This window comes from Cololabis saira, chromosome 11 (genome assembly GCF_033807715.1).
Source record: "Cololabis saira isolate AMF1-May2022 chromosome 11, fColSai1.1, whole genome shotgun sequence".
NCBI classification, from domain to species: domain Eukaryota; kingdom Metazoa; phylum Chordata; class Actinopteri; order Beloniformes; family Belonidae; genus Cololabis; species Cololabis saira.
In genome coordinates, this window is record NC_084597.1 from 19,219,399 (window position 1) to 19,246,334 (window position 26,936).

The 26,936-nt window shown below is 40.4% G+C and overlaps 1 protein-coding gene across 2 annotated transcripts in view; it reads right to left on the reverse strand.

The window, feature by feature from the left end:
* The window catches only part of ap3b1a (adaptor related protein complex 3 subunit beta 1a), a 104,046-nt gene that overhangs the window by 48,535 nt on the left and 28,575 nt on the right, over positions 1–26,936 (reverse strand). For both annotated transcript variants that reach the window (XM_061733910.1, XM_061733909.1), the window contains exons 5-17: positions 24,686–24,846; positions 22,722–22,788; positions 13,522–13,704; positions 12,367–12,522; positions 8,609–8,706; positions 8,471–8,525; positions 8,319–8,390; positions 6,506–6,568; positions 6,301–6,433; positions 6,086–6,195; positions 5,045–5,221; positions 1,497–1,683; positions 650–780 (exon numbers count right to left, since the gene is read on the reverse strand). In XM_061733910.1, the coding sequence (XP_061589894.1) occupies positions 650–780; positions 1,497–1,683; positions 5,045–5,221; positions 6,086–6,195; positions 6,301–6,433; positions 6,506–6,568; positions 8,319–8,390; positions 8,471–8,525; positions 8,609–8,706; positions 12,367–12,522; positions 13,522–13,704; positions 22,722–22,788; positions 24,686–24,846 (1,593 nt within the window). The remainder of the gene's footprint in view (positions 1–649; positions 781–1,496; positions 1,684–5,044; positions 5,222–6,085; positions 6,196–6,300; positions 6,434–6,505; positions 6,569–8,318; positions 8,391–8,470; positions 8,526–8,608; positions 8,707–12,366; positions 12,523–13,521; positions 13,705–22,721; positions 22,789–24,685; positions 24,847–26,936) is intronic.

Sequence of the window (26,936 nt, forward strand, 5' to 3'; positions counted from 1 at the left end):
ACGTTCCTCAGTCATGTTGCCTTCAGGAAACGTAGGTTGCAGAAGTTATCAGTACAAGTATGATTCAACACGGTATATACACCATATTCACGTGATTGGCAGTGGAAAAAACTGATATTAGTGACACATTTCTGTTTAAAAAGCTGTTTTAGACCGTACTTGGTAGTATGTGGAAGTGGGAAATGTCAAACTTTAAAGTGTGGCTGTTGAACTGTACAGTCTGGCATAGTTTATTGCTTTTATACTGCTATTGGTGCCAAGTACGGTTTTCAAATTAGCAAAACTTTTGGCCTTGATTTGGCTCCATACCTCTTAGGCATCCAAACGGGGAAGCATTACACAGTCATTGCCATTTTGGGGATGGGCAGAAAAATGACATGACTTGTTGGGGTTTTAAAGACTTCATACTGTCGATGTCACTAAAAACGGAGGCGAGGGCTGCTTTGAATAATCGCTCTGTATCATGGCAGCCACCTCAGTTGTTTCGACACTCCTGCACAAGTCATCACAGAAAGCACACTCTGTGGTGATGAGTCCAGTACGTTCTGTACCAGAGGTAATGCCCATTATTGACAGGCGTACAACCAGACCCTGACATATGGACAGTGCGCCTCTGATAAAGTGTACGGCGCCAAAGAAGATTCCTCACTGGTTCAAAGACCTCCACGTTCCTCACGGACTGGTCGGGAGCAACGACTGGCCAGTCCAAGAGCTCCTGGTAGCCGGTGGCTTTACTGTTGAGACTGTGTGAAAGAGTGCCCAGCTGGAAACGGTCTCGGTCTGAAAGGAGAGACGGGGGGTGAAAGACACTGAGACGAAATCTTGGCCATAAAGTCACAAAAGCATCAGCTCTGAATGAGAAGGCTGATGAAATGGCGTCATGAATACGAGATCTAGACATCTCCCTCCACATCAGCTTGTAAACAAATACAATCATTTCTTTATCTTCCCTGAGGCCAATGAGCTGGTAAATGCCTGGGAACTTACTAAGTGCACTGCTGACAATAAAAGAGGCAGAAGATTAAAAAAAAAAGAGACTTAACTTCTGATTATTAAGAATGACAGGAGTGTTTAACACCTCCATAAACATCCAGTAGCTGGGAACTGTCTATGAATTTTAATGTTCAAGGAGGCAGTTTTGTCCCACTTTGTCAAGGAGGGAGAGAAAATGAACGAGGTTTTTCTTTTCCCCAGCGTCTGAAAAAGGTTAGCATTAACTCAATAATTTACCCATCTCATTAGTTCAAGGTAAAGGGGTACGGCCTAACTGCCCTTCAGAGCGACGGAAGCACTAGAATAATAAAACCTCAGGCCGAATCCGCTAGAAACGTGGAGCCACGAGTCTGAAATAAAGGCTTCCCAACTATGTAATCAGCAACTCTCTGACGACTCACGAAGATGAAGAGGAATGGAAATTAATCTCACATGTTAAAGATTTTTAGTGGCCCTTATTCGCATGTTTTAATTAACATTTGCATTACAAATGCATGAAGTACCTTTGAAGGCAGACTCGAGCACTGGAGCGGGTTTAGGGGCCAGTAAGATGCGCCGGGCGTACTTGCTGAGGGCACCGCTCTTTTCGTTGGGCACGATCAGCTGCCGTATGAAGCGCGTCCGGTCTCTGATGTCGTAGCTCTGGTCGTATTTGCCCAGGTTCAGGATATACTGGGTCAGCAGCTTCGTCTGGAGGTGGAGAGACAGGAGGAGTGTGACAGGACATGAAACCCTGGGGACTGTAGCTCACAAGGGCAGCCAGCTCAACACTTAAATCTGCAGTCGGCACCTCTTTCTCATATTTACTGAAATTACCACCATTTTTAGATAATATTACAAAAACTAAGTAGTTTGAGAAAAAAAAAAATCCTCTCTTCCACCTGCAGCTCGCAAGTTTCCAGCGCTTACGTCACTGCTCCAATCAGAGCCAGGGGGAATGTTTACAGAGTCCCAAATGCGCTCCAGACAAGCAGGAAGCAAGAAAAATTACCTTGGCACTCCAACTTTGAACGACTAAAAATCCCACCATTCTGGAAAGAAGGAACCAACAAAATCTCACACATAGGGCTAATATGTTTTTGCTGCTTTTTTGTATTAATTGTATTTTAACTTATATGATTATGAATCTTTATTTCGGCTTGTACAGAACAAGATGAAAAGGAAGAAAAAAACAACATTTATTTTGCCGAAAAGGTGTAGGCTGAAGCCGTAGCTTACCCTTTTTTCTTATGATCAGCAAAAATATGAGACATTAGCTTTTACTCAGTGGAAACAAACAATACATAAAGAAGAAAAAAATAAGTAAGACAAAATATAAACAAAAAATTGACATTTCACATCCTAGAATGTTTTTGATAGTATACTTTATAATTATAGTGTTTTATATTTATTTACAATATTTTCTTTAAACAATTTCTTAAACTTGACGATAGAGCGACACATTTTTAGGTTGTTATTACAACTATTCCAAATTTCTCTTGCCTTAACTGATGTACATTTCTTTTTAATATTAGTTCTTGCTGTCGTCATCTCAAACATGAGTTTCCCCCTCAGGTCATACCGGGTTTCTTTTATCTGGAACAGGTCCTGAATGCAGTTTGGAAGCAGTTTCTGCTGGGCTTTAAAGGCAAATAAAACAGTTTTCTGCTCTACTATATCATGGAATTTTAAGGTATTATATTTAATAAAAAGATTATTTGTTGGTTCATAATAGTCGGTTTTATTAATTATCCTTAAAGCTCTTTTCTGTAATAGAAAAATAGGGTTTGTATTTGTTTTATAGGTGTTACCCCGTATCTCCACACAATCAGTCATGAATGGAACTATGAGTGAATTATACATTAAAAACTGTGCTCTTTGACAGAAAAAATAATTTGTTTTATTTACTATTGCTAGGGTTTTAGACATTCTTGATTTTACACTATTTATGTGTGATTTTCAGCTAAGTTTATCATCGATTATTACCCCCATTATTATAATGTGTGTTTCTAACTGTATCTCCTGTAAGGTGACCATGGGTGACCTGAAAGGCGCCTCTAAATAAAATGAATTATTATTATTATGATTATTATTATTGTTAATGCGCCGAAGATCCCTTTAGTATGAATCTATCCTGATTACGTTGCACTGAATCAGCCCCCACGGTTGATCTATCCCGGCATCAGGATGGGAGACTGGTGGCATGGAGGTGGAAAACTACAGCCGCCCCTACACCTGTTACAGGAAAAGAAAAGAAAAGAAGGAACCGAAAGCTCCAGTTCTTGACTGACCACTAGGGGCAGACTCCAAAAGAGAAGTCAGTCCCCATCGAAGTCTGCGTTAAAATGTTAAAAACGACATTTGAAACGGGAGCTCTGTTCGGATTGCTTGAAACCTCCACATGAGGCGCTTTTTGGATTAGATTTTTCGCAAGGCAGCTCGACACGCCACCCCGCGTCGGTCAATGTAAAAAAGGAAAGGCGACACGCTAGCTCCCTGGTTAAACCCGGGGTATCCACCAGTGTGAAAGGGGCTTTAAATATTCCCAAATCGGACAGCAGTTCTGGGGTACCACCTACCAAAAACAGGAGGAAAATACCATAAAGTCCAATAATGTAATGAAAAAAATGCCATAGCTTCAATGGTAATACAAGTCTTCTACCTAAGCACATTTTTTAGCGAACAGCATGAATTTAAAAGATTGAAAACAAACATTTTGTGGAACATAAATGGGTTATTTGCTCCGTCCCTGTGTCGCTAAAAACCATCACAAAGTTTTGAAATAAACTCTGACATTCAGCAGTAAAGTTTTTTATCATTTATTTTTAGTGGACGCAGTCGGCCAAAGGCAGCACTTCGACTCAGTAACCCGCACCCTCCTCATCAGCAGGCTGGACTGGATGCCCCGGCGACTCTTCTGCAGACGGTTCAGAACGCTGCTGCACCTCTTTTACATTTTTGCATTTTACGATCCATTTTAAAATTCTTGTATTTGCTTTTAAGCCCATTAGTGGTCTAGACCCGCTCTACCGGTCTGGGCTACTACGCCCTTACACGCCCTCTCAGGTCAGCTGTGCAGTTGATGTTGGATACGCCCCTTCCTGTTCTTTTTTTTTGGAGCCGTCTTAAAACCCAGGTCAGTAATTTTCAGTCATTTTATTTGTGTTTTATTTGTATATCTTATTAAAGTGCCGTTTTAAAAATAAAAGTCCCTTTTATTTACCTCTCATTACTTACACTTTGGTCCACTATAGTGCTTTAAAGCTCTTTATAAATAAAGTTGATGTGTAATAACAAGCTACATTTGTTACAACTTTCACGCAGCCTCTTTATATCCTTTAAAGTCATAAAAAGACAAGACTTGACCTTTGTAACTCTGTTTAGATGTGAATTTATTTTTCCTTTATGGGACTAAACTTCAAGACAGTTGCGTTTGTAGTTCACTCCTCATCGTGAAGTAACACCAAGATTATCCAACCACCTCCCCTTTTATTGCACTGACTCTAATCTGCTGAAAAAATGTAACTATTTGTCAGAAAACTAATAGATAAATAAAGCTTTAAGTGTGTATTATGCCAAAAAGGAAGCGTAACAAGCGTTGCAACCGCCTGTTCATCAGCACGTCTGCTCCCTCTCCGACAGGCTCAGTGTTTACCTGCACTTGCACCAGCATAAATTATTTAAGCAGACATAAAAGCAAAAACCGCTGCTGCAACAAGGACAGCACTGCCAGCCTAAATCTTTCACCACACCCCTATCTCCTTCTCCATCCTTCCCGGCACATTACGAGGAGCAAGTGGTGCAATAATGTGCTCGTTTGAGAGGTGCAGCATCTGGGATCATAAACCTGGCTCGCCGCCGCTATCGCCCCCATCTAGCAGAATGGCTCTGCAGGCGCCAGGCTGCACTTAGAGATGCACCATTACATCAAATATGTCTCATTCACGGCTCTGTATCTGATCTGGAGCTTTTGCTCGAAGCTGCAGAGCTGTGAAGTTTCTCCAAGATGAAGCTGCGTGCGGTAAGAGTCCTGCAGCGCTTTTACTCCTACTGAGAAGTTCATGTACTGTACCTGCTTGGAGTTGGTCAGGTAGAGTTTGGCTGCCAGATTGACAATCTGGAGCTTGACTATGTCCTCCTCCGCAGTGAAACTTTTTGCCATCTTTCGGAGAACATCAGGTGCAATCTTTGGCACCCTCTCGCAGTACTCCCCTATCAGCCACAGGATGCTGGCCCGCGCCATAGGAACCTGCAGGTGTGAGCAGAAGAAGCAGATAAACGGAGCATCTCTACTGGCTAGGAATGGGCGATATTTTACCGTTCACGATATACCGTCAAAAAAATTCCTCACAATAAGAATTTGTCATCTCGCGGTAAAAATGATAAATTCCCATTGATGAAGTTTTTGTGTAAAACTGATTTATGGAAGGAAGGAAGGAAGGAAGGAAGGAAGGAAGGAAGGAAATGAGCCAGAAAGAAAGAAAGAAAGAAAGAAAGAAAGAAAGAAAGAAAGAAAGAAAGAAAGAAAGAAAGAAAGAAAGGAAATGCGCCAGAAAGAAAGAAAGAAAGAAAGAAAGGAAGGAAGGAAGAAAGAAAGAAAGGAAGGAAGGAAGGAAGGAAATGAGCCAGAAAGAAAGAAAGAAAGAAAGGAAGGAAGGAAGAAAGAAAGAAAGGAAGGAAGGAAGGAAGGAAATGAGCCAGAAAGAAAGAAAGAAAGAAAGAAAGAAAGAAAGAAAGAAAGAAAGAAAGAAAGAAAGAAAGAAAGAAAGAAAGAAAGAAAGAAAGAAAGAAAGAAAGAAAGAAAGAAAGAAAGAAAGAAAGAAAGAAAGAAAGAAAGAAAGAAAGAAAGAAAGAAAGAAAGAAAGGAATGATAAATTCCCGTTGATGACGTTTTTGTGTAACAAACATGGCGGATCTGAGAGCGAGATAGATTTATAGTTACAAAGATGGAGTTGAATTGGTATTTTTTTATCGTCATTTTTATCGTTATCGGGATAAATGCCAGAGATTATCGTGATACATTTTTTAGTCCATACCGCCCATCCCTACTACTGGCCCATCTCCATCTCCTGACGCTGCACGACAAAAACGGATACAAAGAAGATTTAAATACAGTGATGTTGTCGAAGAGCTTGGCCATGTGTTTGATGATCTCGCTGTGCTGGGTGGGCTGAGTCTGAAGCAGCTTCTTGATGACGACCACGCTCTCCGCCACAACGGTCTCTGAAGAGACAAAACGAGTTCTCACAAAACCGATCAGCGGCGATGCCCCGGGCACAGAGGAGAAGGTGCACCTGCATTAATCTGCACACAGGCGGGGTCATTTACCGTCTCTGTTGGAAAGCAGCAACACCAGACCGTTCAAGCACGTGTCCGTCACCTCCGAGATGTTGGTGGCGCACCTGCCGATGGCCTGAATGGTAGCAGCAGCGAAAGCCTTGTCCTGACTCTTCACGTAGGTCTGAAATTAGATTAAACACACGTTAAGAACAGTGAAGCTGGTCCATGCTGCATCAAGGCATTAAAAACAGACCTGGAACTCCCTCAGAATGGTGGAGATGTTTGCTTCATTGCCCAGATTTGTCAGGATCTCCAACTGAGAAGAAAAACAAGAACAATGGTGATCAACTTTGCTCCTCCTGGACCGTCAGGTCTTCAGGGCAATCTCGGCATCTGTGACAATTACGGCAAACGAGGAAATGCTTAAAACGAATAGGACAGGATTTTACTGGTTATTCTAATTCATTTCCATACGTTCCTGTCAAATATCTTTTCAATCTTTTCATTCTCGTGGACAGTTTGGCCCCTCTCCCACAAGCAGCAAGGTAAAGGATCCCCACCGCCGCTGGTACGGATGGTCCCGCCTCCTCCCATCTGGCAGAAGGTTCTGGAGTACCCAGACCACCACCAGACACACACCTTCAGATTCCAGTTTCTTTCCCCCTGACTCATCAACACCCGACTGCCCCCGAAAAAAGACAAAAACACGTCAGCCCATTCTGAGTTTCGTCGTGCTGCATCGCCATACTGTCGCTTCACCTCGTCTCGTTCTGGGGTTTTTAATAATTTTTTTTGTCTTGTCCTTTTTTTCTTGAACCATTTCTATTTATACCGGCGATTTAAATTCTTGATTCTTTTTAACTGCGCACCGCACCAACTGGGTCTCAGGTGAACGACTTCATATCCTGGTGCTGTTTTTTGATTGTGATTATTTGTGATGTTCTATGTTCGTAACATCCAACAAGTGAAGGGCTGCTGAAAGACTATAAAGAATCAATCAATCCATCCATCCATCCATGTGTCCGTCCGTCCGTCCTTCCATTCATCCATCCATCCATCCGTCTAACCATTCGTCCATCCATCCATCCATCCATCCCTCCGTTCATCCATTAAATGGTTGTAGTGTCAAGAGTTCAGATTCAAGGTCGTTTGTTGTCACATAAATGAAATGAATGATACCATAAGCTGGAGCTTTATTTCCTCTAGTATAGTTGTACATAGGGGTGGGCAAAAATATTGATATGGCAATATATCGCGATACTTTTCCAGCCGATTCAATATCGATATTCAAAATTTGAATATCGATTTTTTTTTTTTTTTATATATTTTTTTTTAAATATTTTTTATCCCCGATCTTTTTCCCCATTCTATCACCCAGTGCTCCTACCTAATTGACAGTCCTGGGCATTGCCACTCTCTACCAACCCTGGGAGGGCCCTACGCTGAGCTCAGGTTTTATTTAATTTTATAATTTATTTTTTATATAACACAATTGCCTGTCCTTAAAAAATGAAAAATAATGGACAGAGGTTTATTTATTTATGGATTTATATCTATACTGACTGATCACTGTGCCTGTCCTTGGTTTTAGTACCCATCTTTCTTGTGTTTATTATCATTTGCCACATAATTAAAGCAACCTCATACTAAATTTAATGTTAATTTCATATGATGTAAATAATATGAAAAACATATACAAATATGTTGTAACTTTAGCTTGTATAGTTATAATAAAACATTGTTTTGACTCAGTTTGTCCCATGAATTGTCACTATAATCTGATGAACGTGCAACTCGGATTTTAAGATCCATCACTATCATCTGATGTACATATATACAACTTGGATTTTAAGATGTGTAATGCATTTTTAAATTTTTCGGTGAACTATGTAGAATATAATAATCGGGATATCGCATAATCGGGATATCGCAATGTGTATCGTATCGTGGCTCAAGTATCGTGATGCGTATCGTATCGTGAGGTCCTTCCCAATACCCACCCCTAGTTGTACATACTCATTCCAGGCCATTCGTTGATCTGTTGGAATACACAAATGCACATTTACCTTTAGTGTTTTTATGTGAGTGGCATCAGTGGATCTCACGTAGAAGCTCTTCATGTACGGCTCAAACATCCCCTGTTTAGAGAAAACTCACATCATTGGACCGAATACAAAAACACAAAACGTCTTCACCTGCCTCCGCGGGGCATCCTCACCTTCCTCTGAATGGAGATGGTGGCGATGTTCTGCAGCACAACGTACTGCACCTCCCTGTTGGAGGAGAAGTCCTTCATTCAGAGCTCACCAGGCAGCAAAGGCACCACCAACGTGCGTTTCATTTGATTCATCTTTACCTATGGCTTCTCAAGAGTCGAACCAGCGACTTGGTGACGATGCTGACTTCGTGTTTAGGGGCGAGATGCCAGTAGAGCTGAGCGACAGCCATCACAACCTAAAACACACAAAACAAACTTTTACAGTGTAGTTCATTGAAAACGCGTTTTGATTCTTCTTCTTATTTCCTATCGTGAAGAAACTTCACAATTCTTATATTTCTTCAACACCTGAAGTGAAGACCTCTGCTCCAAAGCGTTATTACTTTTAAAAGTAGCATCGGTGCATCGCTGCGCTGAAATAAAAAGCCTTTCTGAGGGTTTCTACAAAGACACTCATGACGCTGCGCCGTAAATCTTTCAGCGGAGCTTTAAATAGCGGAGGGATGTGTGTCCATCGTTTCAGGCGTCTATGAAGACAGAGGATGTCGCCGCGCTGTCCCGTCTAAAGACACAGCGTGTCACATTTTAATCAACACTTTCATTTGGGAGCATTTTTCCTCCCGCTGCTACACAGCGACGGAGACCTTGAGGCTCCTGAATGATGGAGATCTGCGCTCAAATTATTTTCCTTTTTTCCAGTCTGGTTGGGGGGGGGGGGGCTGTGATAGTCTGGTCTATGTTGCATTTGTAAGAAAATGCATCTTGTGATGGCGTTACTGCTGAGAAAGTGCATGCAGGTCCGTCCTTCCACTTCTACAACAGGTTTATTGAAAAATTACAAGTTTTATTGATTTTCCAAGGTTTAAAGATTAAAAAAAAACACATTTACTGATTCTATTGACATATACTCATGATTGTATGAGATATATATATATATATATATATATATATATATATATATATATATATATATGATACTCAAATACATTTTACGTATATATTAGGGGTGTAACGATACACTAATCTCACGATACGGTACGATACACGATACTGAGGTCACGATAACGATACGATACGATATTATAGCAGTATTTTTTTAACAACCTTGAATGAAGAACATATGACTGGAAAAAATTGTCTTTTATTTGAAAGACACAAAATACAAAACAATGCTGTGTGTTTGGCCTATTGTTACAGTTTGTAATGCTTTATGACTGTTTAAGTTTTAAAGAGAAAGCCAGGCCAACCATTTTCCACAAACTGAACTAAAAGTAAATGTCAGGTTTGCATTATGCATCTTCAGTTTCATACAAGTAAAAATATTTTGCCACAAACTGAATAGTTTCTCTCATGTATGATTTGACTTTTTTCTTTCTAATTTAACAACTAAAATTAAATAAATAAATAAAAGTAAATAAATACATACAATTTTACGTCATAAAAAAGATTGATTCATGCTCACCTTATAAGTGTAAGAGGAGATTTATTTTTGTTAAGAAGGTTATTTTGGTAATTCAGGGTTCATTATTTTATAAATATATTCTTTATATTCTGATGTAAATCAGGGACTATAATTACACTAGTCAGTTTATCTGTAGTGATTAGTCTGTTTTAGATTGGGCGGAGTGATACAGCACTAGGTGCTGTGTTGAGGTTCTAAAATCCTACACTGTTCAGGGGACATTAAAGTACACTGGAGCTCAGCAGAAGTTGCCCGCGTGTTTATCCTACTCACGACCTGAAAAAGGTTTAATTTAATAAGGTAAGGCTTAACTCTACACCAGCCTTACATTAGTAAAAGTTCAGAGCTCAAAACGGGACCACAAAAAGGTACTACTTTCTTCTGAGCGGAGTAAGATTTTGGTCCGCGGGTCGAGGCGCGGTCGCGGTCGGATGCGCGTTACTAGTCAACACAATAGATTAATATTAATAACCCAATATCGTGATACACTTTGTCACCTCCACGACACGTATTGTGACGTTTCTGTATCGCAAAATTTCGTGGCACGATATATTGTTACACCCCTAGTATATATACTGAATACAGAGTGTATTCTATTTTATTTTGTACCAATTTATTTTATACTTATTCTACTTGTTTACTGTTTATTTTGAAGGAAAACACTACTCCATGCTGCTTTAATTTCGTTGTGTGCCTCGTATAATGACAATAAAAGTCTGAAGTCTGATTGAAAATCATTTTTGCAAAATATTTATTCAGTAACTTCAGTAACTGCTGTTTGATACATATAGGTGGAATCGTACGGACGCTACCTGCTTTATTCTGGCATTATTTATATATATATATATATATATAAAATTATATTTCTCATTGGCATATGTCGCCTGCAGTTTGCCTCTGTCCGCGGGAGCAGAAGTGTCATGGTCGGGTTTTGCTGCAGTTTAGCTCCGCCCTCCATGCAATATCAAGTTACCCACAGACAGCGTTTTAGAAGCAACACCTGCACGGCTGCATTTGTGAGTTTCCCCCAAAGGTTTTGGGTTCATGGTAGAATCACAAGGTGATTTGCTGATTGAAAAATGCACTTCTCAACACAAATCGTCCTTTCTGCTACGATACGGAAGTATGACCGCACTTCTCCTTTGAAGTGGTTCAAATCTATTCTAAACCCACTAAACTGTTTATCCAAAGCCTCCAGAGCCCCCCACAGCATGAATGTGCAAGTCAGAGTGGGCTCGTAGTGTTTTATTTCAACAGCTGACCTAATCTCTGACTTTGCCACATCTCCCATACGCCAAAATCAACTCAGAATAAGTGCTGCATCACTTATACTCGTTATGGTTGTGTATACTTAGAAACATCAGGCTGCAGTCATAGTTTATGTGTACTTTGCTATTCACTGTAAAGAATAAATATAAACGAGAAGTTTAAAACAGCACAAAGAAGTCAGCTTTTGTCAGTTTTTAAAAGGAACCCTGGCTATTAAGACATGTAGGTCTTAAAAGATAAATGTTGGTATCAATTATAACAATTTGATATAAAAAACCTTTTTGATGTCTTTGTTTTTATAAAATTTGAAAATATAATTTAACTCTTTACTCCACTTTATAATTTAACTAGGTCGCCATTGTTGTTTACACCGCAATGCATTCTGGGTAGTGACGTCAGACGGTGGCACCTGCTAGGCCCCCTACACTGTTTTGACACCCAGAAACAGATGAAAACACAGCTAAACAGGTGACGGCGCAACAGAAACAGAGATAAAAATGCAGCTAAAAACATTAAGGTGACGGCGCACCTACAAAAAAGTTAAAAAAAAAAAAAAAAGTACAGCACCATAAAGCATGAACTATAAAAACACCATAAAACTCAGATAGACTAACCGACCACACGTTTCAACTAGCAGATAGCTGATGCTACAATAAAAACCCCAGCCAGATCTGGCGTCATTAAATTAAATAAAGATGTTCTTGCCTATTTGCCTCCCGCAGGTCAAAATATGTGATAAACATTGTAGATTTTTAAAGCAATTAGATTATTTTATGTGTTTCTAACAACATATTTTAGTATAAGAGAACAATTTTGGCTAATTAGGGACTACAAGTCTTAATAACTAGGGTTCCTTTTAAGAGGGACTCAACTGGAGCCAAACACAGTACGTCTGTGAGTCTGCCTCTTGTGTCCACCAGTGGTATTACACTTTTAGTGGACTCGCCCTGAAAGCCAGATGGGGGCGGGGCTTCAGATGCTGTTTCTTAACACCATCAAATTTCTCCCAGTGCTGCATGACCTGATTCAGTCTCGCCCCCATTTCATGTCGAAGCAAAACTTCAGTTGCTCCAAAAAGTTTTCTAAAGCCAGCCGCAACATCTCCACAAACAAACTTCAAGTAGTTTCACTAGACGTCCGTGTTTTAAAACGTCTGCTCACTCACAGCAGTGTTCCTGCTCTGCAGTAGGGGCTTGGTGTTCCTCAACAGCAGCCGGTGATCCGGATCCATGATGTAGGGTTTTGTCTCGTCCTGATCTTTCTTATCCTCAGAGTCAGAGTTGTAGAACACACCCTCGCTGTTCTCATCAAACACGGCATCCTGGAACACAAATGGCGTTGAAGGAACAGCAGAGCCTGATGTTTGAATTACTGATCCAGTTTAAAGGGAAGTTCGGTTTTTTACAACCTGGACCTTATTTCTGGCATTTTTTATGGTCGTATACTCACCCAGAGGTGTTTGATGTCATTTGGAGTCCTTCGGAAGATATTAGGAGTTTTTTGCGAGCCACTTCTCCATATAACGGTAGTGAACGGGGCACAGCGGGACACAGACGATGCAGCGTCTAAATAACACATGATTGCCGCGAAACTCTTCATTTCTTTTATGAATCACTAGATCTGCTTCCAGGACCTGTTGTAACATTGTGGCGCTGTCTGTGTAATAAATAAAATAAATAAATCCGTTTGTAAACAAGACCTCTGAACTCATGACGTCATCTCTGTGCACGCGTCCCAGACACAGCTCTGTGTACAGCTGGAGTTCGCTACTGTTAGTTTACTGTTAGTTATTTGAAACATGTCTGAATATTTGTCAAATTCTGAGGTTGTGGACGACGACTTTGAATATGATGGACGTCCTTACCGTTTTGAGCCAGAGTATACGGCTGAAGAGCTCACTGAACGGAGGACAGAGTGCGTGCACAGAGATGACGTCATGCAGTTCAGAGGTCTTGTTTACAAACTGATTTATTTATTTTATTTATTACACAGACAGCGCCACAATGTTACAACAGGTCCTGGAAGCAGATCTAGTGATTCATAAAAGAAATGAAGAGTTTCGCGGCAATCATGTGTTATTTAGACGCTGCATCGTCTGTGTCCGGCGGTGCCCCCGTTCACTACTGTTATATGGAGAAGTGGCTCGCAAAAAACTCCTAATATCTTCCGAAGGACTCCAAATGACACCAAACACCTCTGGGTGAGTATACAACCATAAGAAATGCCAGAAATAAGGTCCAGGTTGTAAAAAACCGAACTTTCCCTTTAAGGAAGCAGAGGTTTAGTATCGTTTTAGTTTCTGCAGTAACGAGCACCTCACCTCCTTCCAAGGACTGACGAATTGAGTCCTGGCGTATCGCGTCAGCATGGAGATGATAACCACCTGACCCCACTCCTCCACGTCCACCAGCAGGTTGCACAGCTTCCTGTAGTTCTTGTGGATCAGGTCGATGCGATCCGGGCAGACTTCCTCGAAGGCCATCACGACGCTGCCGGCCACCAGCTGCAGGAAGGGTGGAGAGAGGAACCAGCGTTCTTACGTTTTAATTTACTTCTGTCAGCTGTAAATGCACGAGTTAATGGAGGTTGCACTGATTTGCAGCATTTTTTTTTCCTTTTTCAGTCAAATTGAACAAATGCTTAATTTCTTAAACAAGCCGTGATTTACAGACGTTAGAAGAATAAATAAAAAAAACACACATAACCTTAATTTCAGCTTGTACTATAACTGTAAATTTAGTAAACGCAGTGTCAATTTACAACTCTTCTTACAACATAATCAGTCCTCAAAGTAGTTGCTTGATAATTACAAAGCCGGCACTTCAAATTTTAAGTTCAATCAAATGCTTTAAGTGAAAGAATTCAATTACTAAGAAGGTTTACCTCAAACATAAATGCTGCAGTGACATGAAAGAAGGAGAGAAGGAAATAACAGTTGAAAGTCATTTATCAACTGTTTTATTCTTAGAAGGTAAAAAACTCATTTGGCTGTTGCCTGCCCCCCACCACCACCATCAAACCACCTGTTGCCTCGCTAACTCACTGAGAACAACTGAGTGACACGGTGGTGTATTAATATGCAAACGCAATGTCACAGGCAGGCGAGGTGGAGAAGAAAAATGGAAATGGAGCAGAATCAAGTCCTCCCAATTAAAGCCTCCTGGCCACTAGTGGTCCAGTGGGAATCCGACGCCGTTACCCGTCAGCACCGACAAGAGTCTGCATTGATTGTGTGTGTGTGTGTGTTCCTGTACAAAGAAAACTGTACTTTGAATCGATTCTGATCCAAAGATGTATCTGATACAGAATCAAATACTGGAATCTTATCAACAGCTAATAATTATATGACAGCACCAGGAGCATAAAAATACAAGAATAATCCATCCATCCGTCCAGATTCACAACCATTCCAGCATGTTATGTCACATATACACACATATGTAACCACACACATCAGTCTCGATCTAAATAAAAAGGTGACATTTTACAGAATGGATTTCTAGAGTTTTAAAGTTTCTACTGCATGAATTTCAACAGATGTTTACTTGTTAATCTTTTTTTTAGATATATATTTGTTGTGTTGCATTTTCAGATCCTGTGCTCTGGTAAAACGATACTCTGGTATATTCTTCTTTATTTTGATACCAAATTTACTCAGACACACATTGTATTTGCTGAGATTAGCTCATTTTGAATTAGGTATGTCCTTTTAGAGCAGAAATTGCAAAAATAAGCCTTGTGAGTAGAGTTAAAAAAAGTTCCTCAGCGTTACTTTTAGTATACCGAAGCTGCATCCAGATGATGTTTAAAAGAAACAGCAGTCCACATGTTATAGACATTTTAATCATGTGTAAAATGTCAAATCTACATCATATCTACAACCATCTAATATATATATATTAGAGATATACTCAAATATTGAGTAACATTTGAGAATTTAGATTTCTATCCAAGAACGGCAGCTTATTACAAAAGATAGGCATTCTTGGCTTTTCAGTGACGAAAAATATCCTAAAACTTATTAGTGTCAAAAAGTAAAGTTTAAAAAAAAATTATTATTATTACTTAGCTTTCTAAACAGCTAATTTTTTTTTTTTTTTTAACATGTTTCTTTATTGGGTAATCTATGTAAATTATATTACACAATAAACATTTCTTTTAAAGGGTTCGACAGAATACCCCGTTTTATATTTTACCATACACACTCAAAAAATAAATAAATAAATAAACTAAATTAAAAAAAATAATAAAGTAAATAAGGACGCAAAACTTAACATAACAAACACCCCAAAACACACACACACTGCAAAATACGTAATTATAAACAGGTCCCAAAGTAAGTACCGATTACCAATCAAACTCTGACTGAAGACAATAATAATAGGAAAAATAAAGTAATAAACTAAAATACAGGACACGCAAAACAGCAGCAACAAAAAAAAAATAAATAAATAAATAAATAAATAAATAAATAAGATAAATAAAAATTTAAATAAACTGACATAAGAGGAACCCTAAAAAAAAAAAGAGACATGGTTAGCAATATCATACTTCTCTGTAATTAAGTTAAATCAGATTAAATTAATCTTCCAAGGATGCCAAAGAATTAACAAAAGAAAGAATAGGTTCCCAAATATAAGAAAACTTATCAGAGCAAAACAGCTAATTTTACCTTAGATAACATAGTTTGCTTTCTTAATCAAAAGCAATCAGTTAAAACAAAACAAAAAAAAACCCTCAATTACAGGCGAGTTAAGGATGTCAAAGTTTAAAGGCGGGGTAAGTTATTTCTGGATGACGTAGTATCAACAACACACGGAGCACTAGCTCATCCCTCCCCTTCTCTCCAATGCTCCTGGAGAAAACGCACACCATCATAAACTCTCCTAAGCTCCTCCCACACTGCGACTGCTATGTTTTGTAGCGCACGCTTCTCCCCCCCAGTCTGTCTTAAGTTTTTATAGTCAATTCGATCAATGTGGCGAAAACTATTCTGGGTTATAAATGAAGTAGAATTCTTACCTTCCCTTTAAGTGGCATATTAGTGGAAATTAGCAGTGTACTGCTCCAGAATCAGTGTCTATGAACCAAACGTTGTTCTACATTTATGTTACTGTATCTTGGCGGCGGGGTTGTACTCTCAGGGGTTAACTCATCTCCAGAGCTATTACATGCAGCTCTGCTTTTGAGCGTGTAGGTCCTGCTACAAGGCTTTGTGCATTCTTTACCAACTTCCCCCATTAGACACGGCTCCAAGGTAAACTACATGCACCATCAACAAAACTGACACCCCAATCTATGGAGTTCACACACGTCCTCCCTCCCCCCTTCCTCTGCCGCCACCATATTATCTACCCTGCGTGACAAGCTGGTAATGGAAAAATCACACTAAGCAAATGGTTCTTCTAATAACAATAAATTTCCTATAAAATTATGAAGGGCCCCAACCGTTTCCTTGCATCTATTTTGCTATGAATTCTAATTAAGGTGCCAGAGAGGCAGAGAGTGCTGGGTCATCACGTCAGAGACAACGCGCGCCTTTTTGATTGATGGCCCAGCGCGGGGTCGGCCGATCTTCCCGCCGCTCGCTTCTCCCGTAGTCTCTTCTTCCTTCCTCCCTCTTCTCTTAAATTAATGGGTATCTCACCTAGCACCTAATCATAGTACCTCCCCCCCTGCTCTTCCTTTCTGTTCTCATTTCAATTTTGCAGAAGGTGCAGGGAGGGGAAGGATGGGAGAGATCGATCATTTATCTTGTAATGGCTGGATAATAGATCCATCACGGTAAAACAGCTGCACAAACTCCTATGTTGTCATCAGGCCTTCCCTTTTTTCTCCTTAAATTGTCCTGCCTACCAGCAGCAGTGCACGTGTCAAAGCCGTTTAACCAAATACCAGCTGAAGTGTCAGCAGGCCCGGACAACAGAGAGGAATGGGCAATAACCAAACGTTTCCTCTTCTCACCAACACCACAGTGACACCAGCTTAACCGCATTCATCCCCTTAGATGCCGTTAATTTGACAGACTTTCATTAGACTGTAACACTCTAATAAGACGTAAATCTACCTAAAAAGCTCAATTAAAAAGGACATATTTAAGTAAGTTGTCGCAGGAAGAGAAAGAATCTTTCAGGATAACAGGACATGTGCTCTGGTCCTAGCACCCCTCAGACCATCACGTGACTGCTTTGACCAGCGTACCGACAGGCAAACAGAAGAAACAGCCCCCCAGATCCGCCAAAGTAGTAAAAAGTCGGCTGACTGCTCTGCTCTGGTATGTGAAAATAAATAAAAAAGCAATAATTGGGTTTGTATGATCCAAATTGCTATTTCGCCTCTCAGTCACATGACATGCCCTCTCTGAGCACGCTCAGTTCAAATCAATAATGCCTCATTAATCCCTGCTGGGACTTTGAGTCGCAGTAACTGCAGATGGTTATAGTTGTGGGCAGGAAAGATCTCCAGCCATGTTTTGGCAGATCTGTAGAAGCTCCTGACTGAAGACCCAAACGTTGAATCACAGACACTGTCCACGACCTTTACCTTGCAAGCTTTTATCTGATACTGCAAATATTTATGCATAAAAATACTCAACATGAATCAGATTACAAAAGGTGACCTTTCACCTGGAGCCACTGGGAGGAGCTTCTGCAGACCTGCATGCCCCTGATGGAGGGATTCTGCACCCAAATACAAGATAAAATACAAACTCTCACAAAATGGGATGCGCTGTGGATTAAGTATACAATGCTGCAAATGACAAATGTCATGTTGGACGTTGCCATGAAACCACCGCTTCAGGGATTCGCAGAGCCCAAGTGGAGTCAACACGCCACTCGCTCTTACGTAGAAACACCCATTCAGCTCCAAGGCAACCAATGCTGCTCTAAACCAGCGGCGCATCAACTGCAGTTCTTCTGCCTTCGTACTTCAACACGGGACACCACAGCAGGACAAAGACAGTCTCTTTGAAGCCAGTGTCGAAAGAGCTCCAGTGTAAAATACCTATTTTTCTTCATGTCACAATTCAAACCTTCCTCTATGCTGATTATTTGTGGATAGCAAATACTTTAAAGCAGCACAATGTAACTTTCAGGTTTTGTTGAGTTTGGCGGCTCCTTTGGACAAAAGCGGTAGTGCTTTACCAGAAAGAACTACATTTCCCATGAGCACCAGCGCGTACCGCCAGAAAGATCCTGTCCCCGTCGCGTGCATTTGTTTTGAGAGAAGACAGGATGGACTTTCAAAACTACTTTTCTGTTTTCAGCGGTCGTTTGCAGGATGGATAATGAAGAGGTAATGTATCTATATTTGGCTAAACAATATAATATGACGATGTTGAAAATCACTAAGTTCAACTTGGTTTTATTAGTGAAGTTATTTTTCCTGTCACGTTTTTTAGAGGGACTTTGTCATAAATTAGTAGTCCAACATACTTACTAACAAAATAAAAAAATACTTTATAACCTGTGAATAACTGAATTCCCTTTCCTTATATTTTGCAGATCAGTCCTGCACAATTTTACAGTTCTCAGGAAAAATACTAGAAATGTTCTATACATTTTCTTTGCATTGCATTCTTTCCTCTAGTGCTGTAATTCTATCCAATTGTATTATTTTATAAAGCTCCTTCATTGCGAATTACACAATTTTATGAGCACTATTATTATTCTATGTGTCTGTTGTTGATATTGTCAGTAATTTTAGAATTACCAAAAACCAAAGACAAATCCCCTGTATGTGAAAACATTCTAATTTTGATTCTTATTGAACATAGAACTCTACAATTACATTTGTATCATAACAATTCTGTCTCTTGTTTTATTAGGAATCTGCTGTTCCTGAGAACACCTCTACCTCTACCTCATCAGAGTTTGAACCCCCCCAAAGACAGAACCGACACGCAGCATATATATCATATATATATGCATATATACATATCGCCAGTTTGTGCTCTGGCAGCTTGGGCGCTCTGGTTCGCCGTCTTCTGTAGAATGGAACCTTTATGAGGATTACTGCAAATATTTTGATATTGTTTTTTTTTGTTCCATTTTTTCCTGTACAGTTGTTTTTGTGTGTGTTTAAAATAAAGACATTTGTGCAAAACAAGACAGACTTTTATTTACACACCTTTCAGAAAATAGAAAAATTATTGAACTTTGTCATTTGCATAGTGACAGCAGTTATCCCATACATTATTATAAACAATAAGTAATCTGTATCACAGTAGCAGTAATGAACAACTGTATGACAGGATAAATTACTGTGAATAAAGTGAACAATAAGTAATCTGTATCACATTAGCAGTAATGAATAACAACTGTATGACAGTTGGATAAGTTACTGTGAATAAAGTAAAGAAGGGAGTGTGATGTATGTATAAGTGTAAATAAAGTAGTAGAAAAATAAAGTAAAAATAATGAAGTGATAATAAAAACTGAACTATGAAACAGCGTAAGAAGTTACTGTAAATAAACACAATGATTATAGTAGCATCTTGTGTCCATCCTTGTTTCGTGCTGGGAGAGTCCGCGTGCGATTCACTGCTGGAGTGTAGGAGAACCTTCCCTGCATGAGGATGTGATTCTGGAAGTTTTCCAGATCTGATGTAGTCCTGCAGAGTGTGAGAATAAAGATATAAAAACATTATGTCTTTCTGATAATTACTGACCTATAAATCAATCGACATACTTTGTTGATCACAAGTTTGATTTTTTTTTTGTTGTTGAAGTCACTGTAATTATGCAGAAAGTAAAAGCAAGTAATGTATAGCTATAGAAAAATTAGAGAAATGTATATATTTATACACTCACAAGATAAAACGACACATTATAAACACCATATAAGGTTTCTTTTACTACTCTTGTTATTATTTTAATATAATTCCAACAAAGTAGATTTATTTTATATGCTTATATGGTGTTTATAGTGTATTCTTTTTATCTGGGAGTGTATACTTAGCCTATATATTTTACTGTATCTACAAATGTGTTGCTTTTACCATCAGTGTATAAATATCTGTATATACAGACCTGCAGAGTCAAATTGTTTACATAGATATTGACATTTGATACAGTAGCAACACTTACAGCAGCTGTAGTAGTTTCAGGATAATTGTTTTTGTAAAACACTGACATAGGTGTTGACAAAAGTGCATACCTGGAGGTGATGAACGTCTTTACATCCTTCAACCATCTCTTGTCCAAGACGACGGCTACAAGGGCTTGTAGCGAGAAAACGCCGGGCCAATGTTTATTCTCCACCGGGCATTTAGCTTGTTACTCTCCCGCTGTCTTTTTTTCACCTCCTCCGATAAAACTTTTAATTTCTTTGTTTTTTTCGCTGCTTCGGCCATGACACCAGCTTCAGCTGAGCTCTGCGCTCCACGCCCCGTCCAGCTTTCGTCTCGACTGCGAATCGGGAAGGAGGGGGAAGTGACGTATGCCGTAAAGCAGTCAAAGCCGTAAAAATTTGTAGTTTTTTAGTTAAGTTACATAGTGCCAGTGAAGGCAATACAGACCCCTCAGACCATGACAGAGGTTCATTAAACCTGTTGGAAGTTGATGTACCATCACAATGACTCTGGAAATATGATATTAAGGTGGAAAAGTTACATAGTGCTGCTTTAATTATTACTCATTATTATTCAGTGCAGGATCAGCCACCAGCGAGTTCATAGATGCGCCATTTATTTGCAATCTGAACATGCAGAAGGTCCAAGAAGGTCCCTCTCCAAGAGCACCTGGCTGTAGGCTGTTATGAAGACGGTCCCTCTCCCTCTGACTGGAACCGCCTCCATGTGAGATTTCATTGTCCAGCACTCCCTTTGTTGCCGAAAATTGCTTGGCTGATGCATCAAAGCGCTGAAAGTTGAAAATGAATTCCCCAACTTTTGAGAGAATCAACGTTCATGCAGCAACCGACAGAAGCCGAGCTCTGCTCAATGCTCAGTGTCCTTCCAATCAAAGCGTATGGACGGCCGGGTCACAGGACACGTCAGGATCATATGTACACTCCGATACAGACAAAACCTGCGGTTATCAGAACATTAAGCGTATCCATTAACCGGTGGGGTCACTTTAAATTTGCTGCAGTTTCAGTTCCTGCATTTTATTTAATTAATTTAAGTTTGATTCTGTTTTATTTTGGATTTGAATGCTGATACATTATTGTTTAATTGCTGCTGGTGAGCAGTTTTTTTTTTACAAATTTCAACTGAAGCTTGATCCCTTTAGTCTCTTCCAGATAGCCATGCATGAAGCTCTTTAACTCAACGATGTTATTGGACTGATATCAGCATCAGTGGATAAGCGAACCCAAACCAACGGCACAGAGACCAGAAGAGCCGGATCAGTGCATCCTCGCCTCAGAGGTTTTGTTTGAATCTTTGGAATCTCTGGCATTAAACCTGCCTTGTTCTTCCAAACATTGGCGCGACTGAATGTTGCCCATAACAGCAGATGTAGAAAACACCACATCCTTACAACCCCCTTTCATTTGATTTCTCCACACAACGGCGCCCCTCATCTTTAAATCCAAGAAATAACTCTACTGCAATTCGAGTTGCATCATTGAACTCGTCGGGGAGGCTGAGGAGCGTTCAAAGACGACGTGAAGCGCTATCAGGGGCATGACTGGTGAATAAATCAACGCCTCTGTGAAGCCTAACTTACTTTAGAGTACAAAGTTCCCCGGACAGCATGGACGCGAACATGCCGTGTCCCCAGAACACAACATGGGCTCATCCCAGCATCATAAGAAAGCATCGGTTCACAGCTATTAAAAGCACGCGCTGTGTTTAGATGGGGTTTTTTTCTCCATTCATCACCGACTGATGCGCCCGTGTGTCTGTGTGATGATGCTGCCCTTCCTCTCCGTCCCCTGCCTCACAATGCCGGCTCCAACAGGGAGAAGTCATTTGTCTTCGTTAGCGTCTGGGGCTAAATATGCTATGCATCTGGTACTGGGCTTTCCATCCCCCTTGGCCTAAACTGCTTTGTTTTGTTTGTATAATGATAGGTATACTCTATGAATACATAATCGCAACAGGACTGTGCACGGCTCGCGTGTGCGAACACAGCCCACGCTGCCTTCTCCAGCAGGCATCTACATATTTGAAATTGGCATTTAAACACCCTTAGCATTCGCTGTGACCTCCTCAAATGAACGCGCTGCCTGCTGACTTCTAATGGGGCGTCTGCGTCGTTGCTGCCACCGGCCTGAACGCGGGAATTCAGAATCCCGCTCGTTTAAGGAGCATTTTGGAGGGAAAAAAAAGAAGAGGGAGAAAGAAGTAGGTGGCCTTTGAGAAAATTAAGCTGACACTGGCATCAGTGTGAAAATTCCCTCCAAATGGACGCTTAACAAGGAGCATCTGAAGATGTGTGGGTTTAAGTGGGTGTTAACAAACCATGGCATTGCCGAATGAGCTGTGGGATGGAGATCCAGCAGGAGACTGTCTTGACCGGACCGCCCTCTTGTGGTTCGGTGACAAAACGCAGGAGCTGAGTGAGGACTTACTGTGCTTTTGTCCTTCAGGAGTTTCTCGATCACTTCGATCAGCTGCTCCTTCTGGTCTGGATCCAGGCTAAAAGCAAAAAAACGGACAGCTCTGAAGTTACGACTGAGAGCTAATTATTCACAGGGGGAGAAACCGACGTGATCAAGTTCAATGTGAGACATGTTTGTGCGCTGCGGTGATCAAAAGACGTTGAGGCTTCTGAGTTTATGACAAGAAACATCCACGTATTAGTGCATTAATCAATTAATACATCACTATTGCACACTTTGATCCAAACAGGCTGAGGCTCATAAAAGGCATTTGTTTGTTATTTCACTTTTTAATTGTTAGTTTTTTATTGATATTGCATTTTTATTGTCAACTACATTTAATAAGAATTCCTTCAATTAAATCTTTTTTTATTTTTGATAATTTTATTTTATGGTTAACTTAATGTAATTTAAATTGATCTAATTGAATTCAATTATTTTATTTTTACTTTCATTAAAATTATATTTTAAAATGTATGAATTCAATTTAATCAATATTAATTTAACTGAATTCATTTTTACTTTAATTTATTTAATGCTTAATCACTTCCACCCGAAGCTGAATGAATCATCCTTCACCAGGATCTTGTGAGGATTAGGGAGGAAGTCGTCTCTAGCAAATCCCAGTGATTCCCAACCTGGTCTGAACCTCATTTGTGCACATGTCCTCCACTTCTCAATTTAAGCTCAACACATCTTGACAGCGTCAGCTGGATGTGCCATCGGCAAGGACATGGACCTCATCTCCGCTGATCTACTTGCTCCTTGCAAACAGAATCCTTTGTTTTTTCATTAATTTCACTTCATTGCAACATTTTGTGTTGAATGTAGAAGCGATTTTTCATCACAATCATCATTTCTGCTGTTGTCTTTTATCAATAAGATTTCAAACTTTGACCTGATCAACAATCCTGACCATCAAGGATTTTTTTTCTTCCTCAAAGATGATGTTTCACAGCTGTCCTCGCAGGTTTTTAATAACGCGTTGGACTGTTTTTAACCCTTTTTTTTGGCCGGAGAACAAAAGCAAAAAGTTTTGTAAATGTGTTTTTGTTTCTTTTGAGTCTGACTGACGTTTAAAAATATAAAAACGCTGTCTGCAATTATACTGATGTTAGTCGCGTTAGGCCAAAATCACCCATCAAACACAAAATGATCTGCCAAATGTGGCTTATTTTGTCTGCTTGTTTAACCCTTCAGTCACGCTGGCGGGTACAAACAACAAATAATAAAATAAATAGCGATCAAATCATTTCTGACATTCAACAGCGAGGATTCCATTCTTATATAACATTTTGGATGAGGCACCACGGGTTACCACGGCAACGCTGTCAGGTGCCACAGCTACTTTTGCTTCAAAAACTTAAAAAAAATAGCAAAGGCTGAAAATATTGTGGTATTACTTAAAAAGGAATAAAAAGATGAGCGGCGGCAGTAAAAACACAGGAGAACCTTAGGACATCTTTCATGTGGCTTGTAGACAATATGTCAGAGGTTCAAAAAGTTAATTTCTAATCAACTCACGACTCGATGATTTTAGTGGAGCTGCGAGATCTCGGTTTCCTCTGAAGCCTGGATGAAGAACATTTGATCAACTAAATGAGTGCTAATGGCGCACTAGAATAAAAACCAAGCTCAGAGAGGATCTCGCTGGCCTGGTGGCCCAACACGCCTGAAGGTGTAAAACTCTGGATCCCGGTAAAATTTTTAACACAGCCTGCATAAAAATCAAGCAAACTATTCTGATTATGTTTAGTTTTACGTGCTTGTTCATACATCTTCTCTGAAACATCCCAGTCGTTCAAACACCTCAACCTGTAAAACCCCTGAGACCAACGTAACCCATCATCTACTGGGCCAGCTACTCGGCGGCAGCGGGAAACAGAACTGCATCCGCTGATATCTGCTGCTTGTGTTTGGGACCGTAGGTGTACCTGTAGAGCTTCTGGATAGCGTGCGCCGACGTCTTCCGAACGTATGGGGACATGTCAGCCGCAGCCTCCTTGATTGCCAGCATCATGATGGGCACGATGATGGGGACACGGATACTGGACAGAACCCTCAGAGCGCTGGCCCGGATGAACTGGTTTGGATCCTGCCACAGATTTATCAAAAAAAAAAGAAAAAAATCAGTAAACACTATACCACACTGAAATATGTGTTTTGTTCAACGTTGGTACGAGAGATCATCAGTCAGGATCACCAAAAGATCACATTTCTCTGATCTTAGCTTCCTGTTAAATCCAGGGTAGAAGTTCTTCTTGCGTGTGAAGCCATACTGGACCTACCTCCTCCTTCGTACTAGGAATGGGCGGTATGGACTAAAAAAATGTATCACGATAATTTCTGGCATTTATCCCGATAACGATAAAAAGGATGATTAAAAAAATACCAATTCAACTCCACCTTTGTAACTATAAATCTATCTCTCTCTCAGATCCACCATGTTTCACTCACTCACTCACTCACTCACTCACTCACTCACTCACTCACTCACTCACTCACTCACTCACTCACTCACTCACTCACTCACTCACTCACTCACTCACTCACTCACTCACTCACTCACTCACTCACTCACTCACTCACTCACTCACTCACTCACTCACTCACTCACTCACTCACTCACTCACTCACTCACTCACTCACTCACTCACTCACTCACTCACTCACTCACTCACTCACTCACTCACTCACTCACTCACTCACTCACTCACTCACTCACTCACTCACTCACTCACTCACTCACTCACTCACTCACTCACTCACTCACTCACTCACTCACTCACTCACTCACTCCCTCCCTCCCTCCCTCCCTCCCTCCCTCCCTCCCTCCCTCCCTCCCTCCCTCCCTCCCTCCCTCACTCCCTCACTCCCTCACTCCCTCCCTCACTCCCTCCCTCCCTCACTCCCTCCCTCCCTCACTCCCTCACTCCCTCGGATTTAACACAGAACCATAAATCAGTTTTACACAAAAACGTCATCAACGGGAATTTATCGTTTTGACCGCGAGATGACAAATTCTTATAGTGAGGAATTTTTTTGACGGTTTATCGTGAACGGTAAAATATCACCCATCCCTACTTCGTACAGCAGAGCATTTGGGATTCTTAGGAAAATCTGACTAATCTCTCTGCGTTTATTGGTCCCTCTTTTCTGACACCGCCGAACGCCAATCAGTGGAAGAAAAATCACCACCATCCCTGGTTCTGAGTCCGGTTCTGCTGGAGGCTTCTCCCGTTAATGGGAGTTTTTCCTTCCCACAGTCGCCTGGTGCTTTTTCCTGGGGATTGTTGATTCAATTTGCTGGTTTCCTTCGCAGAGCAATCATTATTATTGCTATTTTAATGCCGTTGTATCAGCTGGAGTAATCTGGAATGAGTTGAACAGTATTGTTGAAGTGCCTCGAGATGACATTTGTCATGATCTGGCACTATTTAAATAAAGCTGAACTGATCTGAATATTTTACTTCTATCACAGCTTTTACATCGTCCTCACCCCACATCCGACCGCAAGGTATCTCTCCTGGAAATCCCACAATGCCCTGTATTTGGTCGGCTTGAAGGGGACCAAGACCGGCATTTTTTAGGTGGACCAGCGTTCACTTCTTTGATCTGCATCAGACTTCAATTGTGCATTTACTCCACAAAAGAACCGGACGTTCCGTTTCAAGCAGACCACATGGCTCTGGTGTGAATGCATCCTTGATTAGGCTTTTTGCTCTCCACTGTCGCCTTGTGCTGTTTTAGGTTCTGGTTTGATGTAATCTGTTGTATTTTTTTTGCGACAATGTTCTTTGGACTGAATTGAACTGGATTAACTGAATTAAAATGAATGGGATTGTAGTTAACTGGACCGTATTGATCTAGTTTGCTTCCTGTGCTGAGCATCTTGAGATGACATTTGTTATGAACCGGAAGCATCTAAATCAGGGGTCGGCAACCCAAAATGTTGAAAGAGCCATATTGGACCAAAAACACAAAAAACTAATATGTCTGGAGCCGCAATGAATGAAAAATGAAAAGTCTTGTATAAGCCTTAGAATGAAGACAACACATGCTGCATTTTTCTATATTAGTTATAACTTGGGGAAGATTTTTTTTTTCATTATGCACTTCGAGAAAAAAGTCGAAATGTCGAGAAAAAAGGCGAAATGTCAAGATTAATTTTGAAGTACAATCTTG